Raw genomic sequence first — 18,129 nt, forward strand, 5'->3', positions numbered from 1 at the left:
GGCTGAAAAGTCTGAAGTGAAAAATAAAATTTAAAATAGCAGAAAAATAAAATCTAAACCAGCAGAAGGTCCTGTTCAAAAGCTGTGGGTCTTCACTTTAGGCGTAGAGCTGCAGGCAGAGCTTTAGACTTCCTCAGTGGCCAAAACCTTTCCATGGTTGTGGTGCCTTTGCAGTGTTTGCTATGAATGACACACAGAGGTGTCTCTGTGAGGGCCCCTCTGGACTCTGCCCTGTTCTCTGTCCCTCAGACCATCATTGAGCTGTCGGAGGAGCGGGACTGCCTGCGCTTCCTGCCGCACGCCTCGGCCGCGCAGTCCCCGTGCGGCTCCCCCGGCATGAAGCGCACCGAGAGCCGGCAGCACCTGAGCGTGGAGCTCGCCGACGCCAAGGCCAAGATCAGGAGGCTCCGGCAGGAGCTGTGAGTACAATGCACACTCAGACCCTTTCCACACATCCAGTCCTCTTCAGAGCAATTCACAGAATCACAGAATGATGAGGTTGGAAGAGACCTCTAAGATCATCGAGTCCAACCTTGGCCCTAACACCTCAACCAGACTATAGCACCAGGTGCCATGTCCAGTCTTTTTTTAAACACATCCAGAGATGGTGATTCTACCACCTCCCTGGGAAGAGCATTCCAGTACTTTTTATTCTTTTGGTAGAAGTTTTTTTCCTAATATCCAACCTATACCTTCCCTGACATAGCTTGAGACTGTGTCCTCTTCTTGTGTCAGAGACCGACCCCCACCAGCCTACAACCTCCCTTCAGGAAGCTGTAGAGAGCAATAAAGTCACCTCTAAGCCTCCTCTTCTCCAGGTCTAAACAGCCCCAGCTCCCCAGCTCTCATAGGGTTTGTGTTCCAAGCCCTTCACCAGCCTCGTTGCCCTCCTCATCCTGCAACGCACAGGAAATTTCCCCAGGATCTGGAACAAGTTGTTCCTGGCATCAGCATTCACAAGACACAGTTGTTTCTGTTTATTGGTATGGCTTGACAGTGTAGATCTTCAAAAAGCTTCTGAAAGTTTGAAGTTTTGAAAGTCTACATGGGACATGCTCAAGCATCTCACCATCCTTCCCAAACTGAGGGCCAGAACTGGACACAGCACTCAAGGTGTGGCCTCACCAGCACCGAGTACAGGGGCAGAATGACCTCCCTGCTCCTGCTGGCCACACAATTCCTAAAGCAGGAAGCCATTGGCCTTCCAGGAGCCACTGGCCTTCTTGGCCACCAAGGCACTTTACTGGCTCATATTCAACCAGCTGTCAACCAGCACCCCCAGGTCCCTTTCTGCCTGAACACTGTCCAGCCACACTGTCCCCAGCCTGTAATTCTTTGTCCTTTCAAATGTTTTTTTTTTAGTTATTGCTCCCCAGGAGGGGTATTTTTATAATGCAAGATCTGTGGACCCATGGGACAAATACAGCATTTCATCTGTGTTTGTCTCTGTTTGTATCCATAATGATGTTTTGACCTAAATTTTATTCTCTGATGTCCCTGAAATCATGGATTAAAGGTGGAAGCCTCACAAATCTCAGCATTTTGTTCTCAAACCAGGTGATCATTAAAAGGAGATGAGGCAGGAGGGATTCCTTCTCAGCAGCATGATTTGGTGACCTGTTTCCAACAAGAAATACTCACCTATGGTTAATTCCTGGTTCAAAATCATTGCGGATAGGACAAAACAATTTCCATTAGAATGCTTTCCTATCTCCCACCTCTTTGTTCCTGTGTAAAAGATTTCTTGTCTGCACAGCACTTGCTTCCTCCTGAAAACTGCTCCTGATTCTGCAGGTTTCTGTGGGCTCTTTGTCTTCGTAGTCAAGGAGCAGATCTGAGCAGAGTGAGGAGTTATTTAAAGAGAAGATCAATAACAGACCTGTGGAGAATCTGCTTCTCCCTGTAGCAATGTGTCAGTTGTTTTAGCAGAGTGAAGTGTGTGTGTGTTCTGAATTAAAATGCTCCATCTGAAGAGATTCAATGTGTGTAGAAACAGCATAAATAAAGATTTATTTTATTTTTTTTTTAAATTCAGCACTGGGGAGAGGAGACAGGTAAACTAAATCACAAGCTGAAGGTAGCATAAGTCACAATTCAGAGTTTGTTGATCAGATGATTTCTAGCTGGCTGGATTAAGGATCTTGTTGATTTACTCTGAGGATCCCCTTCCCCCACTACAGCATGGTCTTCATGAGGAACAGAGGACAAAAGCTGGGGCTCTTTTCCCCTGATGTCTGTATTATTATGTGTCTCCTGCAATGAGCCCGCCCAGGATATTCTATAAACAGCTGCACCAAGAAAATTAGTGAAAAAATTGCTGTTATTAGTTTGATTGACAGTTAATAGATAGCCTAAACAGTGAACACTGGTATGTTCTGTATAATTTAGTCCAATCCTCTCCAGTCTGGAGCTGAAGCGTGCAATTAGGGCAACACTGATGGCTCAGAACAGTCCACATTTTGCACTCTTATTTGAATTCAGTTGGTAAATAATTTCCCTTTACATGTAGCAGCATCTTAAAATACCAGACTTGGATGAATTAACTTCTGTCTGCAGCATTTAGTGTTAAATGCTGCATCTATTTGATAAATTTTAAATTACATTAATTCCAGACTTGGAAATACTCAGCATAAAATTTATTTATAATCTGGTTTTGGCAGTGAACCTTCATACCTGGTTTAATATGCAGTGTAGCTGATGTAATTTCCTATAAAAGGTCTTGTAAAGATTATTTTTCAGTTGGATGGAAACCAGGGAATACAGAAACTCCAAAGAAGGAATTTGCACACCTCATTTTCTGAGGGTTGAGTTCTGTGTGTTCCCATGTAGAACAATTACAGGAATATGGATGCTGATGGAAAAGTTAGAGGAATCAGGAATAAATTTGTGTTTGTGCCTGGTTTCTGAGCACCTCTGGAGGGGGAAGGCTGTGACAGGGATGTTGCACTGAGCTGTGCAGAGCTGAGCCTCCTGTGCTTGTAGGCTCAGTGACCTTTTCCAAACAATCCTTTTCCAAAGAGATCGTTCATGGTGAAATTGGCTCATCTTTAAAAACAACTGCTCTAGTTTTGTTTAAAACCTACCTAATTTTTGTTGGTATGATTGCTTTGAGATAGCATTATACATTTCAGTGCATTACATTTTCTTATTCCCCCCTTTTCTGCTTTAGTTTCTTACTTGCATTCCAGAATGTGGAATAATACAGTAACACATTTGAATATGCAATAAATTTTTTAAGAATACTCAATATTGGCAGGTTTTTCTCCAGCAAATACTGTTTGTTCTGAGGTGCAGTTGAATTTTTAACATCAGGTGTTCTTTGTCTGTCAGAGAATTAAATATTTCCTTTGCACTTAGTCATGGTTTAAGAAACTCATTTTTAAGGATTGGGAAATGAGTTGGAAGTTAAGAATGAATCATGTAAGAACTGTAGCATTCTATGTCAAATTGTTTTTATCACAGGTTTCTGAGTAGACTAAAACAGACACTGTGTTGTCTCCATAAAGTTAAAATTCATTCTGTGTTTCATGAAATTGCTGAGTTCATTAAGCAGTATCTTCTTCAGTTGAGTCAAGACACCTAAAACCCTTAATTCTGCTCTGCAAGAAAAGGAGAAATTACAGAGCTGTAAAAGTGCTCTTAAAATTGGCTTTACTTGATTGTGACAAGGGGTCAGTGTCTGGTTCTCCTGGAAAGAATTTGGACCTTTAGAATGTGTAATTAGAAATTATTCTGAGTTGAGTTTTGGATGTGGATCTCCTGGTACACACTCATGTGTGATATCTGTGGTTTCTTACACAAAATCCCTTATTGCAAACATTCCTTCTTACACCCTGTTTTCTGCCCTGTGTGAGTAGGAGACAACAATTTAAAGCACTACGAAAAGCCCAACAAATTTAAAATATTAGATAAAGACTAAAACAAAAAAAAAAAAAAAAAAAACTAAATCTTAATGGCAGCCCTCAATTTTACACTCTGCTGTCCCTGAAATTGTGGGTTAAAGGTGGAAGCCTTACAAATCTCAGCATTTTATTCTCAAACCTGGTGATCATTAGGTTTTGTGGCCGTGTTTAACTGGTTTGTGTTTTCCTCTTCAAGTGAGGAAAAGACTGAGCAGCTGCTTGACTGTAAACAAGAGCTGGAACAGATGGAAGCTGAACTGAAGAGACTTCAGCAAGAGGTGTGGATTTAATAATTTTATTATTTTAAGGAAAGTTGCAACCACCATAACAATTCACCACTCTTTTTTGATATTAAGTATGTTTTCATGTTTATTTTTTTGTTTTGCATTCTGAACCCGACCTTGGGTAATTATTTCTTTATTTGGTATATTATGATGGAAAAAAATGCCCTGACTTAGACATTTCTTCTCTAATTTCTGTTGTTTCTTCATTCAAGCAATTTGCCACCAGTGCATCCTCTGAAAGGACCTTCTTAAAGTTGAAAGTGCTCCAATTCTGTCTGGCTTTTCTTAATACTTTGTGTGGTGATAATGAGGGGAGAAACCTTAACTACCTCATAAATATACAATATATGTTGTGGTGTTGTGAGGGTCCCCAGGACAAGGTGAGAGATGAGAATTTGACTCCAAGCTCTCAGAAGGCTAATTTATTATTTTATGATCTTACATTGTATTAAAAGAAAAAAATTATATTAAACTAAAAACTAAAACTATACTATACTAAAGAAAGAGAAAGGAGACATCAGAAGCCTACACAAGAATGATAATAAAAACCTGTGACAGACCAGAGAGTCTGGCACAGCTGGACTGGGATTAGTCATTAAGCAAAAACAATTCACATGCTGAGATAAACAATTCTCCAAATCACATTGCAAAGCAGCAAAACAGCTTCTCAGGAGGAAAAATCCTGGCAAAGAGATTTTTCAGAAAATAAAATGGTGACACCATAAATATATATATATATATTTATAGTGAGTCCCTGAGAAAGCCCAGTACAGTTTCCTTGGAAATACAATCCCCTACAATCCTGTACAATATATTGGATTTTTCTTTGAATTTCTCAGAGTTACCAATACCCTTGCTGCATTGCTGTCTCTCCCTGTGTCCCAGAACATGAACCTGCTGTCGGACGCGCGCTCTGCCCGGGTGTACCGGGACGAGCTGGACGCGCTGCGGGAGAAGGCGATCCGTGTGGACAAGCTGGAGAGCGAAGTCAGCCGCTACAAAGAGAGGCTCCATGACATTGAGTTCTACAAAGCCAGGGTGGAGGTGAATCAATCCAGGGGGAAAATCACCCACAGCCACTGTAGGAGACCGGGGGGTGGGATGGTTGGGACGGATGGAGACGAGAGATCTCTGAAGCCAGGTCGTGGAACCTTGGGGTTTATTGCCAAGGGGGCCTTTGGGAACTTGGGGTTTATTGCCAAGGGCCTGGGTGCAGGGGCCTTTGGGAACTTGGGGTTTATTGCCAAGGGCCTGGGTGCAGGGGCCTTTGGGAACTTGGGGTTTATTGCCAAGGGCCTGGGTGCAGGGGCCTTTGGGAACTTGGGGTTTATTACAGAGGGCCTGGGTGCAGGGGCCTTTGGGAACTTGGGGTTTATTGCAGAGGGCCTGGGTGCAGGGGCCTTTGGGAACTTGGGGTTTATTGCCAAGGGCCTGGGTGCAGGGCCCTGCTGGGAGCTGCCAGCCACAGCTTGGAGCAGGCCCGAGAGAAGAGAGGGGTAGACAGGATGAGAGGGTAAGAGAGTAAAAGGGTGAGAGTGTAAGGGAGTAAAAAAAGGTGAGAGCGTAAAAGGGTAAGAGAGTGAGGTTTCCATTACAATACAATAAATCTTCTTCTGTGTTGAATATTCTGATTCTCAGTAACCAATCTAATGCAATATACAAATCCTATGGCATTTCCATACAGCCTATAGGAATCACTACATTACCATACTGTGTTACATTTTAAACCCTAAAAACTCCTCTTTGGACCCCTTTTGCCAAGCTAGTGGGGTCTGCTCTGACCCTTGGGCCTGTCTGCAAGCAGAGGGAATTGTTTCATCAAAAGGGGATTACTTTCAGCCAGCCACACCATTGTTTCCCTGTTGTTCAGTAACTGAGGGATCTCAAAGCTTGCTTTCATTTCAATCTCGCTTATAGTTTCTATATTCTCAAAATCTTTTGCCAGACAATCATATTTATAAGGCTTTCCAGTTTCATCTTCCCCAACAAGCCACCATTGTTTAATGTGGCCTCTGCTGGGTATTGGGCTGTCCCCAGTGGGCTGCAGCGGGACTGGATAGCGCAGTCATGCTCAGCACAGCCTGTCTGAGCTCCCAAGCATTCCCATGTCAGAATTCAGGACATCCCTCTGCCTGTCCTGGATGGCTGGAACCCCTGCCAGGGGGCACAGAGACCCTGGCACAGAGCCCAAGATGCCTGTGATTTTGATTATGACCCATAGAGCAAATTACCAACCTTACATGAAGATCTGCAAGCCACGAAAGTCTAAGTAGAATAATAATCACTTTGTCACGGGGTGAAAAATAGATTTTTTGGGGTTTTTAGAATGGGGGTTCAGAGGGCAAGATGGAGGAATCTGGGCATGTCCAGCTTTTTTCCTTCTTCTTCTTCTTGGCCTCCATGTGCTGCTGTGATGTTGGCACTTTTGGATTGGTTTAGAGTAGAAGCTCACTGTCTAACATAGGTGATAGGTATTGGGAAGTAATTGTAAATAAAGTACACGTAGTTTTTAGTATAAAAAGATAACACCACCCCAAGGCAGTCACAAGATAACACACCCCAAGTGTGCCTCTGCCTGTCCTGCTGAGCGGACCTCAGCTGGCCAGAGAAAGAATTTTATAGATAAGAAACAATAAACAACCTTGAGACCGAGAACTGAAGAGTTCTGACTCCTCCTTCAACCACCAGGCTGGGAAAAGAGACTTTCTGATGTATCTTGGGGTCACTTTGAGCAGCTAAAGCCCCCAGACCCCCAGCCACAGGCCACCCTAGCAAGCTTAGGTGGTATCAGCTCTAGTGATTATCAGGTTATCATTTTGTGATTTCAGCTCTTTGCTTGCTGGGTGCCTTAGGCAGTCCCAGGAGAAGGCTGTGGGAGGTTCCACAGGGGTACAATTATTGAATCTTCTGTGAAGGTTGTCAGGGACAGCTCTTCTGCCAAGCTGGGACAACAGTAGGGGTTTTTATAGGGTACAGAGGTTTTAGGAATTGTCCAATAGTAAGGGTTAAAGGAAGGTGACCTATAGTCATACAAAGAGATGAGCCCTTTCCAGAGGTGGAAAAAGGGGCTTCTAAGGCCCAGTGTTCATGACTGGGCATTTCCTATCCTAGGCTGCTGAACATGGGGGCATTGCAGCTCCTGGGCCTGCTCTTCTGTTCTTCTCTTGGCTGGGGCTTTTCCAAAGTGCATTTGGAGATTAAAGCATTGGGATGTGAGAAGGGCTTGCAGCATCTTGCTCTGTAAGATGGCAGTCATGTTTTTGTGACAAATTCCGTTGTTTTGGCAATTGTTTCCATGTCTAATGGCATGGAAGTCAGCAGTGTTCACCAGAGCTCTGAGCTAGCAAGGCCAGTGGAAGCCTCTGTGAAGGATGGATTGAGAAACTCACAGAGGAATTAATTCCAAAAATGCTATAAATTTAATCATTCCTTTCTCCTCTGTATGTCTCCTAAGGGAAAGCAATTTTCTAAGTCAAGTGTTGAGGAAAGGAGGGCTGTTCACATAAATGAGTACAGGACAATGGCACAAAATACACTAAAAAAAGATGTACCAACACCAGGCAAGGGGAACTTGGAGTTCTGGCATGAATTAGTAATTTAGGAGGCAAATCAACATGCAGGAATTTTTTATCAGGCCATCATTCTAAATGACAAATTTGATGGGCAAGTGCCATATGGTATAAAAATCAGTAAGGGAAAACAGATTAGTCAACAGGATTTGACAACAGTGGAAGTTTCATTTTCATAGAATGTTTAAACTAATAAACCCCCTACAAATTGTTTATGTGTTTTCATAGCTTGTAAACTATTGGATATTTCAAGCATTCTTCAATAAAGATTAATATTAATTAGTTGGGTTTGTGTCATGAAAATTATGAGTTAATATTTGTGTAGGCAGGAGTATGAAGGATATTTATGTGATCCTTTTTCAGATTTTGCAGCTCTGTGCTAAAGTTTGAAAAGTTTTGTCATTATATGATGAGGAAAAATGCTAATTATGTGTTTTACACATTACTTTCATCAGATGCTATTAAAAAAATCCTCCATGTACCAAAATCAAAGCTGCTCAGGCCCTTTGAGAATGGCTGGTTGTATTTTAAGATTGTGGGTGCATTTTCAGCATCTTGGCCTGACTTTGGGCCCAGTGGCCTATAAACCTATTTTTGGGCTGTGCATGCAGTACATCTTTCCAGATCACAGCCCAAATCACAGAGATCCTGATGGTTTGATTATAATTTGATTATTTGTTTAATGGCTTAGGGAGTATTTCATTTATGTCAAATTCTATTTTCACAGAAACTCTTAAGTTGCATTTATGTGGAATTGCTGTAAAGGTGCTTTTCATAAAAAGTGTTACAGCTCCCAGTTTTAGTTTCGGTTTCTGAAACTGGTTGTGTGTATCATACTGGTGATGTGTATCAAAGTTTGCATGAGCAGGGGAATGCTCCTGGTTTGGGATTTATTTGTTGTTGTTCCATTTTTGCAGGAGTTAAAGGAAGACAATCAGGTGTTGCTAGAAACCAAGACAATGCTGGAAGATCAGTTAGAGGGGACCCGAGCTCGATCAGATAAACTGCACGAGTTAGAAAAGGAGAATTTACAGCTGAAAGCTAAACTGCATGACATGGAGATGGTGAGTGGCAGGGGAGGGTGGCAAAGGCAGCTCATACACACTGAATTGAATTCCTGTTTTTAATAAAATACTTGAAAATAGCAGGGAAGGAAGAGAAAGATTGTGATGATAAATGCAGAGATGTAAGAGCAATAGGTTTGATTTTTTTTGATGTGAATCAATTGTCACTTAAATATTGAGTTTGCCCCATGCACTTGGCTTCCTAATATTCAGAAAGAAGTAAACTTTGGAAGAGTAGGGAGTGATTGCTGTAGGTTATGAGGAGAAGAGGTTCTTTGAAATCTTCTTTTTATTGTCCCCTTCAAAGTTCTCCCAACTTTTCCCAGTTCCTCCCCATCTCAGTGTCTAGGCAGACCAGAAAAAGCACTTTGGCCTTCCCTGTGACAACATAATAAAGATAATATGATATAGATATCAATAGAATATAGATAATTAAGTACTTTGCACATATTGAGACTTCTCTTTTAACCTGTGAAATCATTTTCAAGGAGCGTGATATGGACAGAAAGAAGATTGAGGAGCTCATGGAGGAAAATATGACCCTGGAAATGGCTCAGAAACAGAGTATGGATGAGTCTTTGCATCTTGGCTGGGAGCTGGAGCAGATAAACAGGACTACTGAACTTTCTGAAGGTAAACATGAGTGATTGAAATTGAAATCTCAGAGACTGGGTAGCATTAGGAAATGAAATGTCCTTATTTCTGAAGTACAGAGTGTGGTGTCCTCTGGAGAAATGCTGATTCCCATGTGTCCATTGAGATACAGCCTACATGAGAAGGCTGTTCTTGTGGTACTTGCCCAGTTAAATAGTTGTGGCAGCCCCATCAATACCTGGAAATTCCATTATTTGCCATTCACACTTGTGTGCTCTGCAGCACAGATCATGAATCTTCTGGCTCCGCTGTTCTCCAAGTTAAGGAGAAGAGCTGTGGTACAAATTTGGATTTTTCTGTATAACATGCTGGGATCCAAACTGGATTCTGTGCAAAGCACTTGTGGAATTTGGAGACACATCCTGAGCTGTGGGAAACAAATCTGTGCTGTGAATAGGAACATTAGGAGAGTAGAGCATATTTTAATTTCTAATATTTCTAATCCTAATCAGCTCTGGTCATCAAGAGGGCATTGGAAGGACCTTCAAAGGCTGTTAAATCCTCTAAAAATGCAGAATCTGAACAATTCTGGCTAATAAGTCAGCTTTTACTTGAATAATGGTGTTTTTCTCCTGCAGTGCCACAGAAATCACTGGGCCATGAGGTGAATGAGCTGACATCCAGCAGGTTGCTGAAGCTGGAAATGGAAAACCAAAGTTTGCTGAAGACTGTGGAAGAGCTGCAAAGTGCAGTGGGCTCTGTGGAAGGCAGCAGCTCAAGGATTCTGAAAATGGAAAAAGAAAACCAAAGACTTAGCAAGAAGGTAAAGGTCAGAGTGTGCTTGGATGGTGTGAGAGCTGCCTCATGTTCTCTGCTATTTTCTTCCTGAAGGGTCGTTTTATGAATTGCTGTTATTTTGGGTAAGGCATTACAAGGGTCTAAGTGGAGTTACAGTGTGTGTAAGTTTATGGTAAAAAAGAAAACCACCTCCAAGAAGTTTTGCTCTTTTTATTATGTGAGAGTGTGACCAGTTAATTCAGAAAGGTCTTAGACCAGTGAGGGAAAAAAATAATAATATACTGGGGATATGATGAGTAATGAAAGTGGTTTAGATTACTGGAGAGCATTAATTTTGGTAATTATGAAGCAGAAGAAAGTGTGTGTGCAGAGGTGGAGAGTGAGTGATGAGCCTGAGCTAAAAACTTGGTCCTGTGTCCTCATTTTAGCTGAGGGAGGGAGAAGGTGGGTCAAGGAATTGATAAACAGCTCAGGAGGGGAGTTTGTCAGGTTGAACTGTGCTCAGCTACAACACTTTGCTCCTCAAATTATGTGTATCAAATAGAATAATTTAGTCAGTGGTATTTATAGAGAATAAAAATTAGAAAAAAAAAATAAGCTGGGGCTAATTACAGTGGAGTGAAAATGTCTGAAGTTCCTGAAATAGCTTTGACTTCAGCAGCTATTTCAGGTGAAAGACTATTCTTAGAGTGGCTAAGAGATAATTTAAAAAAGAAAATTAAAGAAATCCCTACTGTATTCCATGCTTCCATAAGTTTTCTGATTCCTAAGAAGCTGCTGTTTTTTGGAGCAGCCTCTGCTGTGCCCAAAGGAAAGTTGGGAGAGGTACAAAAGAAAGGAATAGAAACACACAAATATCATTCAGGTCAACTTGTTACCACTTAAATGTGGCAGAGAAATCATGCTTGGGTATTTTAAATTTTAAATAGCTTTGCTCTCTGCAAGTTGGAAACACTTGACAAAACAAACTCATCTATTTAATATACCCAAGGAATCATCTTAATTATCTCTTGAAACAGTTAAGTAAAATCAAACAACATTCAACCTTCCTAAGTTAAAAGGGTCTTGGAGGAGCAGTGTAAATCTCACTGAAATGGAATTTTAAGAGAAAAAAAAGGTGCTTGAGGAAATATCCAGAGCCTGAGAAAATCTGACCCTTTTTTTTTTTTTTTTTACACTAAAATACTTTATAGATACAGTGTTCTGAACCCAGGAGAAAATTCTGGCAGGAGTAAACGTATTCCCAAAAGAAATTAATGTTTCAATTAAGGATTAGAAAATTCTGTTTAATTCTTTCCCTTAAGCTTCTTTATTAATTTCTATACGGGTGCCTTCAACCCAGCTAAGACTGTCATTTTTAAGTACATTTTAAAACTTTTGTTTCTCTTCCCAGCTTGAAGAGCTGGAGAATGAAATTAGCCAAGAGAAACAAAGTCTCCAGAACAGTCAAAACCAGAGTAAAGATTTGCTGAAAGAAAAAGCCCAGCTTGAAAAGACACTTGAAGCCCTTCGAGAGAACTCCGAGCGACAAGTGAGTAGCACGACCAAAAGTTTGACTGCTGCTTTGTGCTCTGCTGGTCTCCTTTTGGAGGATTTTACAGACATAAAGGGATTGTAAATGCAGTGCATTTGCCAAAAGGAGGTTCCTGCAGGAAAACAGCTTTGCTGGGAGCTGCAGGCAGTGAGAGACATGACTCATTTCTGGCTGGGGCTTTCCTGATGGGTGCAGAGCTTTGTAACACTCCCACGGCTTCGTGGGCATCTGCTGGAGCTGCTTGGAGGGTGTAGCTCAGCCAGGAGAGAAAATTGGGAGCTTTGGAGGGAGGCCAGACTCCTCCCAGAGGAGGAGAGCAGGTCCCAGGAACTGGCAGTGCTTGGAGTAATGTTGGAGTATTATTGATGGGAATTCCAGCAGCCTCAGGTCCAGCTCCATCATTCTGCCCTGCCCTGGGAGGGGTTCCTGCTCTGAGCACCTGGGTTGATTTGTGGCTGCCAAAAACTGACATCTGAATCTCTGTGAAAGATGCACCTGATGGACACTGGCACCTCCTGAGGTGTCTGCAGAGCAGCCACCAGGAAAAAGAGTTCTGGAATTCCCAGATTTAGGAATGGAGTCCTTCAGAATTAGAACTGTGTGATGGTGTTCACAGGGGTCTGGGGATGAGGGAAGAGACAGGAGTGTTGACTCCATGTTTCAGAAGGCTGATTTATTATTTTATGATAATTTATATTAAAACTACACTAAAAGAATAGAAGAAAGGATTTCAGCAGAAGGCTGGCTAAGAATAGAAAAAGAAAGAATGAATAACAAAGGCTTGTGACTGACTGAGACAGTCTGAGACAGCTGGGCTGTGACTGGCCATTAATTAGAAACAACCACATGAGCCCAATCCCAGATGCACCTGTTGCATTCCACAGCAGCAGATAATTATTGTTTGCATTTTGTTCCTGAGGCCTCTCAGCTTCTTAGGACAAAAAACCCTAAAGAAAAGATTTTTAAAAAAATATCCTAACTCCAAAACTGCTGTTAGCTTTTATAAATTCTGTTTCTACCTCCTGATGACATGGCCATTTAGTTTAGTTCCTGGGCTCTGGAAGCTCCTGGAATACCCAGATTTAGGAATTGAGTCCTTCAGAATTAGAACTGCCATTAGCTTTTATAAATTCTATTTATATCTCCTGATGACATGGCCATTTAGTTTAATTTAAAGTACAGTATTCTGAAATGCAGAATATTGTATTTCAGAAAATACTGAATGTTTTTAAAGGCCATTAATCAGTAAATGGAATTCCAAAAACTGACATCTGAATCTCTGTAAAAGATGTACCTGATGGACACTGGCACCTCCTGAGGTGTCTGCAGAGCAGCCACCAGGAAAAAGAGTTCTGGAATTCCCAGATTTAGGAATTGAGTCCTTCAGAATTCGAACTGCCAGTAGCTTTTATAAATTCTATTTATATCTCCTAATGACATGGTCATGTGGCTTAATTTAAAGTACAGCACTCTGAAATGCAGAATATTATACTTTCAAAAATGCTGAATATTTTTAAAGGCCATTAATCAGTAAATGGAATTCCAGAAGAAAGAAAAGAGGGAGGTGGAAAAAAAAAGCTTGGCATGGAAGGTTTACTTTCACTTAAAGATACATATCTTGGTTTAGGACTGATATTTCAGTGGGACTATTTCTGCTTAAAAATAATTTACTTAGGGGCTGATGGGTCAACAGCAACTTCCATATTTCTTCCAAAATCCTGTGCTGACACTTACTGGAGTTGACTGTAGGAGTTATTTGGATGAGATCAGATTGATTTGATCTCATCCAAAATCCTGGGGGCGTTTGTCAGGATTTTTTGTGGAATTGGGATTACAGAAGCAGAATTCATGGGCAGTAATTCAGTGCCATGGCAGGTGCTCCAGAGCTGTGTTTGTAGGCACCTGTTAAGGAGTTTCTGGTGAATATTCCAGAGCAGTTTGTCACTGCTGGGAGCAGAGCAGTGGATCTGTAATTAATAGTTCTATTCAGATTTCACTATGGAAGAACAGCCTGTAATTTTCTCAGTCTGTTTTTCATTGCAAGCAGCACTTTTGCTTTTCTCCCAAACAATTTATTGTTGAAACATCCCTTACACTGGGTTATTAGTGTACATTTAAATATTGATCCAAACAGTTTTGCTGGATTTTGCTGTCTGGTGTTACATGCCCAAAGAATTCCAAATGATTTGGAGCAACCTAAAAAGTCAATACTGAAAATTAAGGTGTAGGTTCTGCCTTTATCCTTGATCTGGTAGATCTGGGAAAATGTTTCCTTGGAAAATAATTCCAGTATGATTTACTTTCTCTGGAGCTGATTTGGAACAGAATATCCAAAGATTCTTTTTAACTTAAAAATCAGTGTAACTTTGGTGTGTTTCTTCTCAAATTGTTGAATGTGATCAGGGTTCCCTCATCTCCCACCCATCACCTCTCCTTTTTCCAAGGGAAATAAAGAGAATTTTGTGGCTCCCACACCTCCCTCCATCTCAGGTGTGGCTCAGAACTTGCTGCAGTCCTGTTCTTTGTGGACACACAGCTCTGGAAGTCACAGAGTGTGAGAAAAAACAATCTAAACACGAGTAAACACAAATAAAAGTTAAATTTGCTAGGAAGTAGGTAAAGCTTTCTTTTGATTTGTGCTTTATTAGTTTTGGGTTTATGTTCGTCTGTTAATATTCAAGAGGAATAGATTTGAAGATTTACTTTGTTGTCAAACTTGAAATAATGTTTGTGATTCTTCACATAAAAAATAGCAGAGTAAGAGGTTTTCTTTACCTTAAAATAAAAGGTGAATATGATATGATGAGTATCTTTTAGTTTATATAGGAAAGCAATTCCTTGTTGGCAAGTTGTTTATCACTTTACCATTTTTCTACCCAAATTAGATTAAACTCTTAGAACAAGAAAATGAACACTTGAATCAAACTGTGGCTTCTCTAAGGCAGCGCTCACAAATCAGTGCCGAGGCAAGAATGAAAGAAATTGAGAAGGAAAATAAAATCCTCCACGAGTCTATCAAAGAAACCAGCAGTAAGTTAAACAAAATGGAATTTGAAAAAAAACAAGTCAGGAAAGAGCTGGAACACTACAAAGAGAAAGGGGAGAGAGCAGAAGAATTAGAGAACGAGCTGCATCGTCTGGAGAAGGAAAATGAGTTATTACAGAAGAAAATCACCAACCTAAAAATCACTTGTGAGAAGATTGAGGCCTTAGAACAAGAGAACTCTGACCTGGAGACAGAGAACAGAAAGCTGAAAAAAACCTTGGATAGCCTGAAAAACCTCACTTTTCAATTGGAATCCTTAGAAAAGGAGAATTCCCAACTGGATGAAGAAAACTTAGAGTTACGGAGGACAATCGAATCCTTGAAGTGTACAAGCATTAAAGTGGCACAGTTACAGTTAGAAAATAAGGAGCTGGAGAGTGAAAAGGAGCAGCTCAAAAAAAGCCTTGAACTGATGAAAGCCTCTTTTAAAAAGACTGAACGCTTGGAAGTCAGTTACCAAGGCCTGGACACGGAAAACCAAAGGCTACAGAAAGCCCTGGAAAACAGCAATAAGAAAATTCAGCAATTAGAGAGCGAATTACAAGATTTAGAGACTGAAAATCAAACCCTGCAAAAGAACTTGGAAGAGTTAAAAATCTCCAGTAAGCGCCTGGAGCAGTTGGAAAAGGAGAATAAGTTGTTAGAACAAGAGAGTTCTCAACTGGAAAAGGATAAGAAACAGCTGGAAAAGGAAAATAAAAGGCTTCGACAGCAAGCAGAAATTAAAGATAGTACCTTAGAAGAAAATAATGTCAAAATCAGTAATCTGGAAAGGGAAAATAAATCTCTGTTTAAAGAAATAGTTGTGTATAAGGAGTCCTGTCTGCGCCTGAAAGAGCTGGAAAAGGAGAACAAGGAACTGGTGAAAAGAGCTACCATTGATAAGAAAACCCTGGTCACTTTGAGAGAGGTACACACAGAGCAGTTTCCATTCCCATCATAACCTGTGTATAATGTACAGAAATGATATCTGGGTGTGTGATTTGGGGGTTTTGTTCTGCATTAATCTGTGTACTATTCACACCTTTGTGCATTAGATAATCAAAATTTCTATAATCAGTCATGGAAAGGAAGAATGTCATATTGCTGCAATGTTTCCCCTTCACTGGCATGTTCCAGACCAAATTTTAAGGGAAATTCTAAAGGAAGTTTTAAAGGGAAAGGAGGAGAGCACAGGGAAATCATATTCTAGTTGCTGTCTGATACAGCTGAAAACTGGCAGCTGGAAGGAGACTTAAAGCTGAATTATTCCAGTCATGTAGGGATAAAACACCCTTCTCTCAGCACTCTAGAACTGAGACTACATTATTTTATTTTGCTGAAATTTTTATTATTTATCTTATTTTTATTTTTTTTATTTTGCTGTAAATACTGACTGTAGTTTTTTCTGTGCAAGGATTTGGTGAATGAGAAATTGAAGACTCAACAGATGAACAATGATCTGGAAAAACTGGCCCACGAGCTTGAGAAAATTGGCTTGAACAAGGAGCGTCTCCTGCACGATGAGCAGAGCAGTGATGACAGGTGAGAATGACAAAAAGGACAAATTAGGATCTTTTTTTATTCTTAAAGTGATTTTGCAGACTGGTTCTGTGCATACTCTTTAACATTTTTGAGGCACACTCATAGACCCAAAAAGGAACTTGATATTTTTGGAAATTAATTAGTTGGTGTGCTTTCACATTCAGCTGACTGTGACAGTGAGTTGCCACTTTTTGTTGCTAAGAGACTCATTGATGTCAGGAGATACAGTTAATTATAATTAAAGTGTTTTATGCTCTAGTCAGCAGCAGCAACAGCAGCAGTAAAAGATAATTAGCTCAAAGTAGGTTTTTTCCCCTTTTTGTCTGCCTGTCTGACACAAATGGTTTTTTGTAACATAGTGATTACCTTAAACTGTCTCACTCTTTCCTTGCAACCATTTCCTTCTAATTCTTCCATCCTGAAGGAGAAGCTGCATTCCCACTGTGCCTGGCTGGGAAGTACCCAGTGCTTGAGTGTCTCCAGAATTTGGTGGTGGCTCCATCACTCCTCCACACCTGCACTGCAAAGCAGCTGCTGCCCTGACATCTGTCTCATCTGTCTCCTCTGCTGCATTTTCCTTCTCTGCTTTATCCTGCAGGGATTTAGGGAAAATTGGTGACAGGACAAAGCAGACAGTGTGGGCTTCCAGCCAAGCTTTGCTGTGCAGTTTTACCAGTGCAGTTCTGCTCTCATGATCTGTTATTACAGCTGATTGTCCTGAGCATGGAGATTGATCTGGGGCCTTCTGTGTGCAAAGGAGCCCAAATAACACCTGGGGTGTGAATGCAGCTGGGGTTTGAATCCATCTTCCCTTTCCCAGTGTTCTGTCACAGGGTCCTGTGTTACCCCCTCGTGGTTTCTGCTGGTGGCTTTCACCTGCCTTCCTCAGCTCCCACATGAGTTCAGGACAAGTTCTCAGAACTTGAACTGGTTGGATTTGTTCTGATTTAAGCATTTCTGTGTCACATACAGCGCTTGATAAGCATTTGGTGTGTCCTTAGGTAAATATACCCAATAAAAAACACCAGATCTTGACCTGAGGTGAAGCTTAAACTTAGCTGAAGCCCAAATGGAGCAACATTTAATCAAGTTCTAGGTTAGAAGTGGTTGGGCTCTGCTGCTGGCTTGAGCTTCTTCTCAGGCTCCATGTGGAGCTGGAGGGTCATGAAAGGACAATGTTTGTTTTCAAAATGAAAGCTAGGATTGGTTTGAAATTTTGCTCTGCCCATAAATATCCTGCTTTTCCATTATTCTCAACTTCTTCATCCATCCCAAAGAAACCTGGGTTGCTTTCCTTACATAACAATACAGAGGTGAGTCATTGCCAGCTCTTCCATCAGGGCTGTGAAAAGCTGGCTTCATTATGGATGCAATCACTTCTCAGTGTAGTTTTTCATCTGCCTCTGTCAGTCTGGTAATGGAAATTAAAAATGTACCATTTTCCTCCTCCTGATGGGAAAGAGCTGCTTGTGCTTTTTAAGGAATAAGTGATCTTTGGTAGCACCTCAGATCTTTCTATTGAGGTCTAAACTGACCAGGTTTTATGAGTTGACTTGGAAGTGTTTTCCATTTTCTCTTGCCTGCTGTCCTTGGACAAACAGATTTATGGATTTGACTCTGAATCCAAAATAACCCAACCTGCAGTCATATTAAAAATGTGTACCATCTTTCATTGTTCAAAGTGTCAGTGGGTATTGCATCTCTGCTATTACTATTTTTTCCTCCTTTGTTTTCTATAGAACTGTTCCAATTTTCAGTAGCAGGAATTACTTGTAGCCAAATCTGTGCTTCAGGCCAGGAAGGTGAAATACTGT

The 18,129-nt window shown here is 41.0% G+C and overlaps 1 protein-coding gene across 21 annotated transcripts in view; it reads left to right on the plus strand.

Moving 5' to 3' along the window:
* CCDC88A (coiled-coil domain containing 88A) overlaps positions 1–18,129 on the plus strand; it is a 71,023-nt gene that overhangs the window by 26,008 nt on the left and 26,886 nt on the right. For all 21 annotated transcript variants that reach the window (XM_071447130.1, XM_071446715.1, XM_071447301.1 and 18 more), the window contains 9 exons: positions 250–419; positions 4,099–4,180; positions 5,072–5,230; positions 8,673–8,819; positions 9,308–9,452; positions 10,052–10,236; positions 11,605–11,742; positions 14,631–15,701; positions 16,188–16,315. In XM_071447130.1, the coding sequence (XP_071303231.1) occupies positions 250–419; positions 4,099–4,180; positions 5,072–5,230; positions 8,673–8,819; positions 9,308–9,452; positions 10,052–10,236; positions 11,605–11,742; positions 14,631–15,701; positions 16,188–16,315 (2,225 nt within the window). The remainder of the gene's footprint in view (positions 1–249; positions 420–4,098; positions 4,181–5,071; positions 5,231–8,672; positions 8,820–9,307; positions 9,453–10,051; positions 10,237–11,604; positions 11,743–14,630; positions 15,702–16,187; positions 16,316–18,129) is intronic.

This window comes from Agelaius tricolor, unplaced genomic scaffold (assembly GCF_023055355.1).
Source record: "Agelaius tricolor isolate 1412-34295 unplaced genomic scaffold, bAgeTri1.0.p SCAF_1, whole genome shotgun sequence".
In the NCBI taxonomy this organism is placed as follows: Eukaryota; Metazoa; Chordata; class Aves; order Passeriformes; family Icteridae; genus Agelaius; species Agelaius tricolor.